At 40.0% G+C, this 15,889-nt stretch overlaps 1 protein-coding gene across 3 annotated transcripts in view; it reads left to right on the plus strand.

The window, feature by feature from the left end:
- The first annotated feature begins 3,530 nt into the window (after positions 1–3,530).
- NBAS (NBAS subunit of NRZ tethering complex) overlaps positions 3,531–15,889 on the plus strand; it is a 342,092-nt gene continuing 329,733 nt past the window's right edge. For 2 of the 3 annotated variants that reach the window (XM_036873209.1, XM_036873211.1), the window contains exons 1-7: positions 3,543–3,662; positions 5,874–5,928; positions 7,512–7,548; positions 10,095–10,172; positions 10,525–10,572; positions 12,376–12,387; positions 15,091–15,134. In XM_036873209.1, the coding sequence (XP_036729104.1) occupies positions 3,546–3,662; positions 5,874–5,928; positions 7,512–7,548; positions 10,095–10,172; positions 10,525–10,572; positions 12,376–12,387; positions 15,091–15,134 (391 nt within the window). In that variant the 5' untranslated portion in view covers positions 3,543–3,545. Of the gene's footprint in view, positions 3,663–5,873; positions 5,929–7,511; positions 7,549–10,094; positions 10,173–10,524; positions 10,573–12,375; positions 12,388–15,090; positions 15,135–15,889 lie in introns of all 3 variants that reach the window. The other variant, XM_036873210.1, reaches the window with a different exon arrangement.

The raw sequence follows: 15,889 nt of genomic DNA on the forward strand, positions 1-15,889 counted from the left end.
GTGGCATGGACATATATACACTACCAAATGTAAAATAGCTAGTGGGAAGCAACCGCATAGCACAGGGAGATCAGCTCTGTGCTTTGTGACCAACTAGAGGGGTGGGATAGGGAGGGTGGGAGGGAGGGAGACGCAAGAGGGAAGAGATATGGGAACATATGTATATGTATAACTAACTGATTCACTTTGTTATAAAGCAGAAACTAACACACCACTGTAAAGCAATTATACTCCAATAAAGATGTTAAAAAATATAAATAAATAAAAAAAAGAGCCAAGGAGACGAGGTGCACAGAAACGGGAGGGGGCATTGTGGAGGCCCCGTATGTTCCAGGGTCCACCCCCAACACTGTATTCCCTCTGAGTGAATGGTGTTCCTACCCCTTCACCTTCTGCAGCACGTGATGTAAGAAGTGCTCCCTGAGGCTCTGCAACTTGCCAGCCCGAGTGGGGTGAGGAGAGGAGACGTCTGGTGTTTGCATTTGAAGATTTGATAAAAAAGACACAGCTGCTGAGAAGAGAAGTACTTGGGGGAGACAATGTGTAAAAAAGGTTCTGGGGGGGCTTCCCTGGTGGCGCAGTGGTTGGGAGTCCGCCTGCCAATGCAGGGGACACGGGTTCGAGCCTGGTCTGGGAAGATCCCACATGCCGCGGAGCAGCTGGGCCCGTGAGCCACAACTACTGAGCCTACGCGTCTGGAGCCTGTGCTCCGCGACAAGAGAGGCCGCGATAGTGAGAGGCCTGCGCACTGCGATGAAGAGTGGTCCCCACTTGCCACAATTGGAGAAAGCCCTCGCACAGAAACGAAGACCCAAGACAGCCATAAATAAATAAATAAAATTTTAAAAATATATATAGAAAGTGAAAAAGGCAGATGTTTAAAAAAAAAAAAAAAGGTTCTGGGGGTAGTTTTTCATTTATTCGACAAATAAAATATATTTGGCCTCTGCTCTGTGCCAGGCACTGTTTTCAACTCTGGGGATTTGGCAGGCATGTATATAGCACCTGTGAGAGAAAAGGAAAAAGATATATATTGGTCTCTGCCCCTGGTTCCTGGCACAGAGCTCCTGAAACCCTTGTAATTTCTTAAGTGGTAAGGATACTAGGAGCATCTCTTGTTCTAATATCTGTCTTTGACCCCAACCCTGACACAGGGCTCCTAAAATCCTTGTAAATTCCTAACTGGTAAGTACTAGCAGCATCTTTTGTCCTAATGAGCCGACTCTGAGTGGGCTCCTGGATGGTGGCTGGTCACCAGAAAGACCAAGCAATGATTAGAAGCTTTGAATTGTTAGTTCCTCCACCCACCTTTCAGAGAGGGGAGAGGACTGGAAATGGAATTGATAATTGATCACACATTCATGAGGAATCTTCCATAAAAATCCCAACGGTAGGGGCTTCTGAGAGCTCCAGACCGGTGACTTTGTCCACACTGGGAGGATGACACACCCCACCTCCACAGGGACAGAAGCTCCTGTGCTCAGGACCCTCCCAGACCTCACCCTCTGTATCTCGTCATCTGGCTGTTCATCTGTATCCTTTATCATATCCTTTAGCAAAAAACGTGTTTCCTGGAGTTTTGTGAGCTGCTCTATCTAGCAAGTTAATTGAACCCAAGGAGGGGGGCCTTTGGAATCTCTAGTCTACAGCCAGTTGGTCAGAAGCACAGGTGATAACCTGAGCTTTCTGACTGGCATCTGAAGTGTGTGTGTCTGTGAGGTGGGGTTAGTCTTTTGGGACTGAGCCCTTAACTTGTAGGATTGATACTATCTCCAGTTAGATAGTGCCAGAACTGAGCTGAATTCTTGGACACCAGCAGTTGTCCAAGATCTTGTTGGTGTGGGGAAAATCTCCACACACTTGGTGACCAGAAGTGTCAGAAGTGAAGAGCTTTGTGTACGAAGTGAAGGAGACTCCCAGGGAAGAAATACATTGTAGGGAAGATCCGGATTTTCCCTTACATAGGTGGAAAGCTGACATTTTTCCATTTTAGCATCTGTATGTATACAGTAGAGCACTCTGTTCTGGCAGAGTGAAAGTGAAAGGGGACAGACAATAAACAAATGTAATAAAATATAAATTATATAGCATTTTGGGTAATGACAAGTGTTATGAAAAGAATGTAGAGTGGGTAAGGGAGATCTGGAGGGCTGGAGTTCAGGGAAGGTGGTTACAAATTTAAAATGAGCGGTCAGGGTAGGCTTCAGAGAGAAGATGACATTTGAGCAAAAACTCTTCCAAGGAGAGGGAACAGCCCTTGCCAAGTTCTTGAAGAGGATGTGTGTCTGGTGTGTTAAGAAACAGCAAGGCCAGTGTGGCTGAAGGTGGCCGTGGAGCAGGAGATGAGGAGAGAGAGGAAGCGGGAGCAGGCACGGGATGCAGGGCTTGCTTTGAGGTCATTTAACTTCGGGAGACACAGGAGGCCTAGGCTTCCCAGAGGAGGGTTTTAATTGCATCTCTGCCTGATGCATCTTGATGGATATTATACAATATAACTCCTGCAAGATATCTTCAGTATTTGTGTTTCTTTTGAATGTGACACAGTGCTAATTCCCTGGACACTGTGTATTCATTCAGGTTGCAATAGGCTCTGCTTACAGGGCAGGGCTTTTCACAGAGAGGCACCTGTTGAATGAAGGAATGAATAAATGAATGAACAAATGAGACTGGACCTCCAGGTAGATCCTCAACCTATTATTTCCACTTTATTGCCCCACACTCTCTCTGGACTTGGGTTCTCGTCAGCTGCCTGCGCTTTCAACTAGATATTTCTGCCTCTGTCTTTGCTCACCCCATTTCCCACTACTTGAAAGGCTCTCACCAAACCCTTTCCACTTGATTCGAATTCTATCTGTTGTTAAAGACCCAGGATGCGCTCCACTTCCTCCAGGAAGCCCCTCTAGACCCTCTGGCCTTCGTTGCCTTTTCTGAACTCCTATAGCATCATTCTTCTGATACCTTTTTTTTTTTTTTAATTTAAGTTTTTTACTTTTTTTGGCTCTGCCGTGCAGCTTGCCGGGATCTTAATTCCCCAACCAGGGATTGAACCGCAGGCCCACAGCAGTGAAAGCGCCGAGGCCTAACCACTGGACCACCCACGGAATTCCCCTGATACCTTTCATTAGTTCAGCCTGTTGCACTGGATAACTTTTTGATGTTTATTTAAAAACAGCTGTTTGCCCTCTTTGTATCGGTTAGGCAATGAATACATAAATGCTAGATCTCAGGGATATGATCTGTCACTTTTGTTTTATAGAAGCTGACTGGTTAGGAGAGGTTCAGACTTGGCTGACCTCACGCAATTAATAAACAGGGAGTGCACTGGGACCAGGACCTAAGTAGTAGCCCAGACAAGCAATAGGCATTGTCCCACCTATTCACTCAAGGGTTAACCCAGCATTTCCTTTCCACGCCCTGTTAACTCCACCCACTGCCCCGTGAACCAAAAGCGGCGCGGCCAGGGAAGCTTGTCCCTTGCGGGATGCCGTAGGGGCCCGCCCTCAGCTGCTCTGGGCCCGCCCTCAGCTGCTCTGGTCCGGCCAAACATGGCGGCCTCCGAGTCAGCGGCGGCTGTGAATGCAAGCACTGCGGAGGGCGAGGAGGAGACGATTCTCTATGACCTGTTGGTCAATACCGAGTGGCCCCCGGAGACAGAAGTACAGGTGAACCAGGCCCCTCCAGGGCTGAGGCCAGCTTGTTGCGGGCGCTGCCCTGGCAGAGCCACGTTGCAGTAGCCACGTAGGAGAGTGGAGCTGGGTGGGCGGGGGAGCAGGACTCGGCCGCTTATGCGGTCGCCCTGGCAACGGTACCGTGGGCTAGCGAGGGTCTGGGTCCCCCAAGTGGGATTTCCTGGAATTCCTCCTGGGCTCCAAATTAGGATGTCGGGGGGCGGAACCTCGGTTCCTGAGGCATGTACCTTCCCCCCACGCTGGTTTTGTTTCACCGCTCCTACTTGGAGGGGAGGCACAGCGTTGGATTCGAGGGTCCTTCTCATATCTAGACTCTTGGTGGTCCCTTCCCGCGGGCCGGCTAGGGCTGGGCAGGGCTGATCCTCATCTGCAGTGGGAGGATTTTCCAGGACCCTGCAGTCCATCTCAGCATCTGCTGGGCTGTCGTGGAGCGCGGCATCAAACCTTTGCTCCTACTTGGGCCAGAATTGCGCCGGTTCTTGTGTATTTCAGTAAATAAGCATTTAATGAGTGTATGTGTGTGTGCGTCCGTGTTCCAGACACTGTGCCAGGCGCTGGGCTTACAGAGGTAAAGAATAGCTTTCGTGGTACTTGCAGTCTAGAGGGAAGACAGTGGAGTAAACGTTTTTCATCGCCTACCGTAATATGCGCTGTAATAGCGGTGTGAGCAAAATGCCTTGGGGAGTGAAGATTTATGAGCTACGGACCCGGCGTTGGGTTCTCTGTTAAAAAGGGGTCGTAGGGGTTGGTATTCTGGACCTTGGAGTTATTAGTTTCGTAGAGAGGACCTCCCAGGCACAGAATGAAGAGTAAGAACCAGGAATCCACATTTATTCAACAGCTATTTTATGAGTCCCTAACGTGTGCCAGTCACTGCTTTTGGCTCAGAACACGCAGGAAGATCGGAAAGGACTTTCTCTAAAGATCATGGAGCCCAGCCCATATGAATTCTTATTTACAACATCTTTTCTGAGTTTCTTTACTGGAGAAAGTACTCATTCTCCAGCTTCTCTTGTAAAGTTTGTAGTTTTTCTTTAACCTTCCCACTGCAGTTTCTGCTTGTCTTGAATCATTTATTTTGTAGGCTGGCAGATATCCTCATGTATTATTGTTTTTCAAGTATTTACTTAGTTTCTGTTTGTGTTGAACAACGTGACTACTTTGTAGCTTATGCAGCTAGGAAGTTGCTGCTGCCATTGGTTGGATAAGGATAAGTTTCCGCGCGTTAGCACTCACTGGTTAAGTACAATAATGTTTCAAGGTGCTTAACATTATAAATTATTAAAAAAAATAAGCACAGCATCAACTTACATTGAAACCTTGTAACACTCTTTTGTTTTTTTGTTTGGTTCTGTTGATTTCAACTGAACTACAAGCTCTTGGAAGGCAGCTACATCTGACTCATCTTTATATCCCTCCGCCGGACTAAATTCTGCCTTACAGGAAGTGGATGATCAATTCATGCTTGTTGAATGAAATAACTTTTCTGTGCTTTTAAGCCATAACTGTTTGCACTTTATACTGTTTAATACAGCAATTATATATCAGTGTGGATGTTAGTAGCATTTTCTCTATGGATATACAACAAGAATTCAGTAAATTTGCCTCCAGGCGTGAGTTTATTAATCCATATGACCACTTTTCCTGCAAGCAAAACTCGTTTTAAGCCTCTGTAGCCCACCAAAATAGACTGTGCAGGACTGGCAACCAGTGTGGTCTTTGCCCTTGACTTCTTTTGTCTTTGCACTGGTGTTTTGATCTAGAAACATTTTCCAGCCTCAATCCTTGTCCTCCCTTGCAAAATTCATCCTGACAAATGCCTGTATCTCTGCCGTGTTCACTTTCACTCCCACTGTTTCTAGTCCTGCTTCTCTTTGCTTTGTTTCTATCTGTAAGTAGTTTTTTTTTTTTTTTTAAATATTTAGCCTGTGCCAGGTATTAGTTGTGGCATGCAGACTGTTAAGGTGCAGCATGCATGCGGCTGACCAGGGATCGAACCTGGGTCCCCGGCTTTGGGAGGGCGGAGTCTTACCTACTGGACCACCAGGGAAGTCCCTATAAGTAGTTTTTAAATACTGGTAACTTGTACCCAGTGCTCTGAGTATTAGCAAAGAAATATAACTTATTGTATAAGTATTACTAGAAGATTCTCAAATGTGTTTGTTTTTGTTTTTCCATTTGCAGCCTAGAGGCAGCCGGAAACATGGTGCATCCTTTATCATCACAAAAGCAATCAGGGGTGAGTATAGCATATTTATTTTTCTACATATAATGATACAGTTAGCAGATAATTTTTTTCTCATTCTTATTTTTTTCTATTCATAACTGTGCTGTTTTAGGAAGTTTAGGGATTTGAAAATGTGTTCTTCTGAGTTTTAATGTAGAGCCTGATTAAAAGTGAATAGCATAAATGTTACGTAAGTTTTATTTTATAAAAAATGCATATATACATATATGATATATATGTGATATGTCTATATAAATATACATATGTGTGTATATACACATATGTATGCATATGTTTACACACATACATTTTTAATGTGGCTTAAAGTATGGCCTGAGTTTAACCATTATGGATGTGTTCTGGAAGAAATGAAGAAAATCAAACCCACTCAGAGAATCTATGGACATCGACGGTGAAAAGAGAGTGACAGACTGTTTTAAGTGTTTTACATGATGTTTCAGATACATCTGTTTAGAGTCACTCAAATTACAAATTTGATTAACCAGGACATTCGTTTAACTCCTGACAGACTTTATGTATGAGCTCACAAGATCTGAGAAAGTATTGAGCACTAGCCGATTAAGCTGGTGTTAGGAGTGAGGGCTTTATGTATATTTATTGATGCAGTCCTTTACCAGACCAACAACGTAGGTGCTGTTACAGATTTCTGTTTTTAGATGAGGAAACTTCCCCAAGGTCATGCATTTGGAGTTTGACTACATTTCTTTCTGGATCCAAAGCCCATACTTATTATACTGGGGAATTTCAGCTACTTGTAAAGAGAAGGTTCAGTTTCAAAGGAGTTGAGTACTTGAAATTAACTCTAATTTTATCTTCTGATAAAGATAAAATACTTTTATCTTCTGTTACAAGAAATACTAACATGTTCAATTTTCATTATCACAAATGTGAAATTTTGAAAACTTAGGAAATGTACACAAGTAATAAAATGTACAAAGTTTAGAGAATATAGACAACCACAAATTAGAATTAAATAAGTCCTCATTTTTACCACCTGGAGATAATCTCTTATCCTTCAGACCTTTTGCTATTGATACATACATAACCATGTACACAGGTTCACACATGTATACATTTTAAATGGAATCATATAAAACATTGCTTGTCCATAGTGTGTTAGAGATTTTGTTTCCCATGGACTTCCCCATTTTAGGCAATATTATTATTTTTTAAGTCTTCGCTATAAAGTGTAAAATGGTATCTTAACCTTTATGCAAATACTTTGGTTTTAATGGGTGATTACTATGACTTCTACTCCATGGTTTTATTAAAGCCTCTTAGGAGAAATTCAGCATCGCAAACCACTTTTACTTGTAGTGTTAGGAGATACTTCAAAGTTTTTTGAATAACACAAACTTGGAACTTAATATAAACCAATATATGATGTAAAAGTTATAGTGTATATTAGATTATATTTATTCTTGTCAAGAGTTGTATTCTCCATGTTTTGTTTTGTTTTGTGATGACTCAGTCTACAGTATATTTTAGATTTATTATCAATAAATCTAACATTGAAAATGATTCCTAAAGAATAGCTCATTCATATTTGGCTTTGCTGTTTCTTTTTATTACAGATCGTTTATTATTTTTAAGCCAATATATCTGGTACAGGTGAGTCATGAATTCTTCAGAGAAACAGTATGAACAGTAAATACAAACAATATTATCCTACTTACGATTTAAGTTTTCAGAATTGAATCCCAGATTGTGATACGGATACTGACATTCAGGTGAACCCAATTTATAAGATAGACCTTTCAAACATTTGGCCTACCCTGACAAGATCTCTCAGTAAAAGTAGGGTACTTTTTGATCCCTTAGTCATTATTAGGAATATCTCATAACAATTTATGCTTTCTCTGAGTGTTCTCAGCCTTATCTTGAATGCCCACATGATGGATCTGCGCTTGTGTATCTTTTTAAAAACCTTTTTGTTCTTATTGTTATGTCGACTCTTGTGGACAATATTCATTCAGTTGCTATGCATCAGAGAAGGTTCTTTAGGTTTCAGTTCTTGGGAACTTCTTAAGTCTTTTGAATGTTAAGTGTGTTTTTAGGCCTGGCGCTAATATTCACCTTTAAAAGGAACAATGAAATGATTATTCTGACCGAGATGCATGTGTAGGAATTGTTTTATAGAATTACTTACCACAAGTTGCTTTTTACTCAAGGACATCTAATCTTAAAAGCTCCAGAGATAATAGAGTTCTGGTTCTATAAAAGGGACCTTTGGCTCTTCTCTGAGGTTAGCTCCAGTGCTTTTCTGCTTTTACTGTGTGTGTGTGTGTGTGTGTGTGTGTGTGTGTGTGTGTGCGCACACATAAATTAAATTTCTTATTGAATTTTATCTTATTTTTTGGGGTGTGGGGTGTGATAGAGAACTGAGTGAGTGAGAAGGTAGTAGTGGGGAGGGGAGTGTAAGAGGTAGGCTGTTTTTCCTGGGCTCACCGGGCTACACTTGGTAGTGCTGAGCACCCTTGGATAGGGATGGTAGAAGATATGGCTGTTTGGGTTACTCCTTGACAGTAAGTCCTTTTGTTATTTGTTAAGAAGGAGGACTTCCAAGAGCTCCCTCTGATACAAGCCTTGTCCAATGTGTAAACACCTTAAGATCAGGCATCAGGAGGTATGTTTCTCGCAAGAAGTCCCTTTCCTTGCATTGGCCACGTTGATCAGTGTACAGACTGTGAGCATACCGTGAGGTGATTATCTCGTCTTCCCTGTGGTACGTTTCTTTCAAAAAGCTTGTAGTTGAGTTTTTTGCTCTTGAGTTTATGGTAATTGTACCTAAAAGGTTTTGGGGCCAATATTTGTTTCAAGAGGCTTTTTCTTTTCAAGTTTTTTTCTTTCAATCACGAAATACTATAAACAGACTGAGAATTATAGACAATAATATAATAAACCTGTTACGATTTCTGTCCACATCTGAATTAAAGCAGTTGCTGCTTTTCTGCCGTATTTGCTTCAGATAGCCCTGTTTTTCTTTGTATGCAAGATGTTACAGCTCAAGTCCTCTCCCCACACTCCGCCCAACCTTTGCCCCACCCTTCCCCTCCAGAGGGAATTATCATTCTCAGGTTGATTGTATCATTCATGTGCATGTTTCATCTTTATTATTTCTGTAACTATCTGATGGCATTAAATATTTTATGTTTTAAAAATGAACATGAATATACTAAATGTAAATTACTAATATTTTTATCCTATTTTGTGTTTTTATTATTTTTTTTCATTTTCCGGTCCCCACCCCCCAATCAAATTATTTTCTTTCTGCTTCTTTTCCACCTATTTTCTTGGTTTCTTCATGTGTTACTTCTCTAATTTATCTCCTGATTCACGTATGGTGGATCATTTCCTTATATACTTTGTGAACGATGCTCTCGTGAGCTTATGCCTGGGCATCTTGTGTCACATGAGTAAAGTGAAATCGCAATCCAATCTTGCATTCAGTAAAAGCTTGGGGTTTTGATTTTTTCATAGGTTTCATTCCCATCCCCCCACAGACCAGAATTCCAGGCGGAAATGAGATTCTTGAAGGTCTCCCTGGGCCCGTGGTGACGTTTGTCTAGTTCTCTTTTCTCTGATAGCACCGCCATTGGCGAGTCCTGGCCTTTGCAGGAGTCTCACCTCCAGCTGCTGTCCTTCCTGTGGCCCACAGCTCATTTCCTCTCCCAGGTGTTAACTCTTGTTTTGAGTTCTGTTTCTCTCTTTGTCCTGTACCCAATTCTGACTTTCAGTTCTCTTTGCATTTGTAGTTCTTGGAGATTTCTTTCTTGTGAGTTTAGCTGTACACTAGAATTTGTTTTCGTTAGAGTTGAGCCAGAATTTCTAGGTGTGCATTGCAGGAGGGGTTTCTTATAAGCTCATTCTGCTATGTTACTGGCACCCTCAGTATCTTTTCCTTAGAAAAAATAAAAAATTTGTATCATTGAACACATCACCAGGTTTTTTTAGAAATAGAGGAATGTATGTGGTCAAGTTTCAGATATCCAATTAGTAACTTTTGGTTTTGGGTTTGCCAGTATTCAGTGTTTATATTCTAATGGAAAAAAATCCTTATCGCTTGCTATAGATCTGTATGTTATTTATAATGTTTACCTACTTATATGTGGTTTCCATGATTAGATTTTAAGTTAGCTGATGTGTTGTGGTTTCAGCCCTGCACCTTTTTTGCTCCCTGATGGACTGGTTCGTTTGGTTAATAAACAAGTAAACTGGCATTTGGTACTTGCAAGGTAAGGATGCATAAAATCCACATAATTTTCCTCTACCTGGGTAACCATTTAAATTCCATTATGGATATTAATTCTGGGGTCCTTATGGCTTGCAGTCTTGATTTTTATTGTATATAAATTCCCTGTGTCTCATATGATTAGTATTGTTTAAATGTGTTAATTCAACTGTACTGAATTATTTTGTATGCTTTTTGTATCTATATACTCATCTAATTATAAAGTCAAAAGTTGGATAATTAAAGATGTGAACAAATTTGAAAATGATTTTAATTTCTTAAAATGATTCCATCTGTGGTGAAGACGGCTGCAAATACTCATATAGGAATTTGTTTCTCTTTCTCTCCCATGAAAGCAATGGGAAACTTTTGGCTGCTGTTCAAGATCAGTGTGTGGAGATCAGGTAACTGTTAATATTATTCATATTCAAAATTTCCCTTGAGAAAAGCTTTACCTAATTTTTGAGAACTAAGATTTTTAAAGGGGGTATATTTAAAGGAATTTTATTATTAATTCACATAATTTTGTAAGGTGTCAAGCACCAACTTACGCCAATAAAGGATGAAGGATTCTTTCTCAGAGTATGCCTTCTACTTCCCCAGATCACGCTGCTGTCTCCTGAGAAATTTTACTTTCTCAGTAGACAAAAGCATATCTTCCAGAACTCTGAAAATCACTCTTGCTTGACCAGTTACTGCTAAGACAGCTAAGCAGATGCTCAGGAAGGTATAAAAAAAATAGAGGTTGCTTTACTTGTTGGCATAAAGCTGTAGATGGAATATGGGTTTGCAAAACACTAAGGCTTCATGTTACTTGAGACCAGTGATACTCTGTCCTCTTGAGACGTCAGTGGCATTACACACATCTAGAAGAAGTCTCTAAGCTGGGCTTTCCATGATCTGCATTTTTAAGTAGTATATCAGTTGTGAAAGAAATAGCAACAATGACAACTAACTTAGGAAAACTAGTTTATTTTCTGGGAAGTTATCAGCAGCAAACCAAATGTGTTGCATCTCTGGAAGTGGGGGCTGCTTCTTTCTCCAGGGAAGCCCTAACTCTTGAGTCTCAAAAGATAAGCACTGAGGCGGAAATTTCAGGATGCGTAGATACCAGTCAAAACTTTTTTCTACTACTTTATTATTGACTAAAACTAGTATTAATGAGCATTCAGTTGTTAGCACACTGGTTTTAGCTTTCTGCTTGTGAAATTTCTTTTTCCATTTATCCAAATGGAAGTGGACCCCTCAACGTTTGCGGGAGTAGACAAGAGGGTTTGCCCCCATCGGGGCACCGACTTCAGATTGGGAGCCTCCGTGATCCTTCTTAAAACTATCAGGATAGAAATGATTGGCAATAATGACAGCCTTTCAGAACTTCATTTCTTCATCTGGCATGGCTTTAATAGGCAGGGCCCTTTTCTCTAAGAGCAGCAGTGAGCATCAGGTGGCATGGTGTTTGAACTGATGTTGTTCATAGAAATGGGCTGACGTTTCCTACTCCATTTGCTGCAATGATGTCAAATGTTTTTTTTTTTTTTTTGGAGAAATGTGCTCATCTGTGACTTCTTTATGCACAGCAGATAGTAATCAAAATTTCCATCTTCTTCCCCTGAAATGAGAACATTAATGGAATGATTTTAGGTGTTAAGGTTGGAATATGCATGTGGGGATGGGATTGGTATTTAGGCTTGTGAAGGAGAGTTTGACAAAGGGTTTCTGGAACTTGTTAATAAAAATTGTGATGAGAAGAAAAAATAATTGTTTGCTTTTATAAGAGCATTTGCTACTGGATTGCTAGCGTGTAAAATAATATTTATAAAACTTATACATATATCCAGCTCTTTAGGAATTCACTCATGCATTTGAGATTAAGTGGTGAGGGAAGATTTCTGGGCAACAGAAGTGATGCTCATCAAGATCTTATTCATCTGGTCTGTAATTTGCAAAAAAGCTTTGTAACTTATTATATTCAAAGACTCTGGTATGGTGAGGAGTCAACTCTCTCAGGAAGCCTTACAGGAACTCATTCCCAATGGATCCCCCTTCCCCTCATTGGTTAGGTGCTGAGCCTTTATGTTCCTATAATAATTAACACATTTATTATACTTAATGATAAGGTAATGCTAACAATGTTGGGCACCATTGTGTTTGTTTTTTTTTTTAACATCCACCATTGTGTTTTACATGTGTTAACTCAATCCTTGCAGAAGGCCTATGAGGTAGGTATAACTATTCTCTATTTTAGAAATAAGGAAATCTGGCACAATATGGTTGAATAACTTGCCCAAGGATTTGAAATCAGCCATCGTAGCTTCATTGTTCATGCTCTTATCTACAAATCTATACTACCTTTTGATCATGCCTTTTAGCCGTCTATGCCCATATGCTTACATGTGGATTTCCCCCAGTATATTTAGGGCCACTGCTTTGCACAACTCCAGGGGGTGCCATTTGCTTGAAACTCAAGTGATGGAATTTGAAGTCTACGGCTCCATTATACTGTGTGTTCCTTGGAGGCACGGGCTGTCCTTTTTTCCTAGCACTTGTATATTTCCTTGGATGTAATAGGTGCTTAGTTTATGTTTAATGAGTAAGTGGTGTGTTTGCAAGTGGGATGGGGAAGCAGATGCTGGGAGGGCATTACAAGGCAAGCCCGCCGACTTGCTCAGAGTTGGCACTCAGTTGATTTTGTTGAAAATAGACAACCACACTTACTTTGCAGTAACCTGAAAGGAAGTGTCTTTGAACAAAGATACGGGATGGTGAGCAAAGAAAAAGGGCAAGGTAGATCCCCAAAGACAATGCTATGAATAGTGTCTGTGCCTGAATAATATTTAAGACGTTTGTTCTCTCTTCTCTGTACGTGTCTTCTCTACCACAGTGAAGAGCACATACAATCCAAGTTGGCTCCAGAAGTAATAGTAGTGGGCACCCAGTATTCAGTAAATATTTGTTGATTGGATTAGAATATGGAAGATAATTACAGTATCTGGGGTTATTATTCAATGTTAGGAAGCAGTTATAAATGTGAAATGGTTTTTGTGGAAAACATGCAAAGCTGAAACACACTTTAGTTTAGGAGACAGCTCTGCCTTTTGCAGGATAGGACTAGGGCTGCTGTTCCCCAACTTTAGCTCTGTAGTGAGTGGCAGATGACTCTAATAGCTTGCTCTAATGTGGCGTACTTCACCTGCTTGTGTGTGGCGCTCGCATCGATGAGAAATGACTTGTGAATTGCCACTTTAATTTGTAATTTGGTGGTGGTTATGGATTATCTGGTTAATATATGTTTCTTTTATTCCTAGATAGTGAAGTAATATGTTATAAATATGGGAACTAATTAGAAACCATCACGGAATACAACAAAAAGCATTAAAATAAGGGACTCTTATAAAAAAGACACCTCCTTCCCCCAGTTTGCTCATCTATCTTAAGTGAATACATTCCGTGAAGTTTCGACAAAACAAATTTATGTCTCCCTCCCTCCCTCCCCTTTTCCAGCAAAAAGAGCAAACTATTATTTGTGATTATATTAAGGATGAAAGTAATGAACATTTACTTTGGTCTAGTTCCTGCTAATTTATATGTAATGTCTCATTTAATCTTTTCCCAAAGCTGTGAAGTTGCTGTTACTTATCCTGTATTATTGAAAGGCAAATGAAATCATGTTGAATGTTGTGTCCAGGTTACACAGAGCGCTGAAATCAGGTCAAGTTCACGTCAGAGATCACGTCCCTTCTGCTCTAGTCCACATAGAAGCCTGATAGTCCAGTTTCTTGAGGAAATTTATTTCCATATTTGTAACTGGATTTTGTTATAATATTTTAATAAATGGCTAAAAATCTTAAAGAGTCTGTAAAGTTTGTTTTAAAGGTAATGCTTAGTTATTTTACAAGTATTAGAAAATACAGTTAAGTAATTACGAAAGAATAACAACAAATTTTACTGTCCAAAGTTGTCTACTATCAACATTTTGGTGTATGTTCTTTGACACTTTTCTGTGTGTGTAAAAAAATATATATATAGATATATACTACATATATATATGTAGATGATGCTCTACATTCTATTTGATACCTTTTTCTTGATAACTTTTGAAAATTAATATATTGTCAGCATCTTTCCATGTCACGTATCGTAATAGCGTAATATTTCATTGATTGTATATGGCAAAATCTAGTAATTAATCTCTTTATACTGGCTGTATTTTTCTCTTTCATAACTTAGGCTGCATTAATTGCCTTGATATCTGTGTATATCTGTAATTATTTCCTAGGGATAACTTTGTAGACCTTAAATTGCTAGATCAAATACTATGGACATTAAAGTTTTGGATAATTATTACTAAATTCTTTTCTAGAAGGTTTACCAGTTTTCATTTTTGAAGATATAATAATTAGAATACTTTAGTATATATTTCAATATCACAGATATTAAGTAGGTCACTAATATAAATATGGTCACTTGTTAAAGCTATTTGACTTGTTAAAACAAGACTTTTCTCCCTAAGTGATTAAACTCTGTAATATGATATAGACCAGTGGTTCTTAACCAGGATCAATCTGTGGAGCTTTAAAAAAGTATTTTTGCTTGGGCCCCATCCCAGATTTACCGAATCAGAGCCTTTGGGGATAGGGTCCGGGCATCTCTGTTGTATTAAAATACTGTGCTTAAAATCACTTATGCTTGTATCACTAGATTCCTAATGTAGCTATGTTTCTAGTGAAATAAGGTTGGAAGAAAACATTGTCACCAATGAAAGGGTCTTACTTGAGGCACAAAACCATCCGTATGAGAGAAAGAATGATTTAGTGTTGTCTAGAGAAGTTGTCTGGTCTGTAAGTGTTTGTGATGTCTTATAATACTACACAGTAGTGTTGTTATGGCAAAACTGTTGTCTTAATTTTACATATATTTTGCAGGTCTGCAAAAGATGATTTTACATCTATTATTGGGAAATGTCAAGGTAAGAGTTTCCAAAATAGTCAAAAAATGAAAAATTCAAATCTGCAACAGTTAATTTTTTTTAAACTCATTTATTTATCTATCTATCTATCTATTTATTTATTTTGGCTGCATTGGGTCTTCGTTGCTGCACGCGGGCTTTCTCTAGTTGCGGTGCGCGGGGGCTACTCTTTGTTGCAGTGCCCGGGCTTCTTGCGGTTTCTTCTCTTGTTGCGGAGCATGGGCTCTAGGTGTGCGGGCTTCAGTAGTTGCAGCACATGGGCTCAGTAGTTGCAGCACATGGGCTCAGTAGTTGTGGCGTGTGGGCTTCAGTAGTTGTGGCACATGGGCTTCAGGAATTGTGGCACATGGGCTCAGTAGTTGTGGCTCATGGGCTCCAGAGCTCAGGCTCAGTAGTTGTGGCACACGGGTTTAGTTGCTCCACGGCATGTGGGATCCTCCTGGACCAGGGATTGAACCCGTGTCCCCTGCATCGGCAGGCGGATTCTCAACCACTGAGTCATCAGGGAAGTCCCAGCAGTTAATATTTCTTAAAAGTCAGAATAGATACTATTTATTGACAATGATTATTATGACTTTCATTTATTTATAAATAATAAATAATTATTTATTAAAATAATTTTAAAGCATCTTAACTGATTTCTATTCTGTAAATGTTTTGCTTTAAGATCTGAATTTTGGAGAGATTTGAAATTGAAACTGTTTTACAAAAGTCTAAGCCAGTTTTGGGATAAAGTATTTGTAAGTGTCTATAGT

This window comes from Balaenoptera musculus, chromosome 13 (assembly GCF_009873245.2).
Source record: "Balaenoptera musculus isolate JJ_BM4_2016_0621 chromosome 13, mBalMus1.pri.v3, whole genome shotgun sequence".
Taxonomy (NCBI): Eukaryota; Metazoa; Chordata; class Mammalia; order Artiodactyla; family Balaenopteridae; genus Balaenoptera; species Balaenoptera musculus.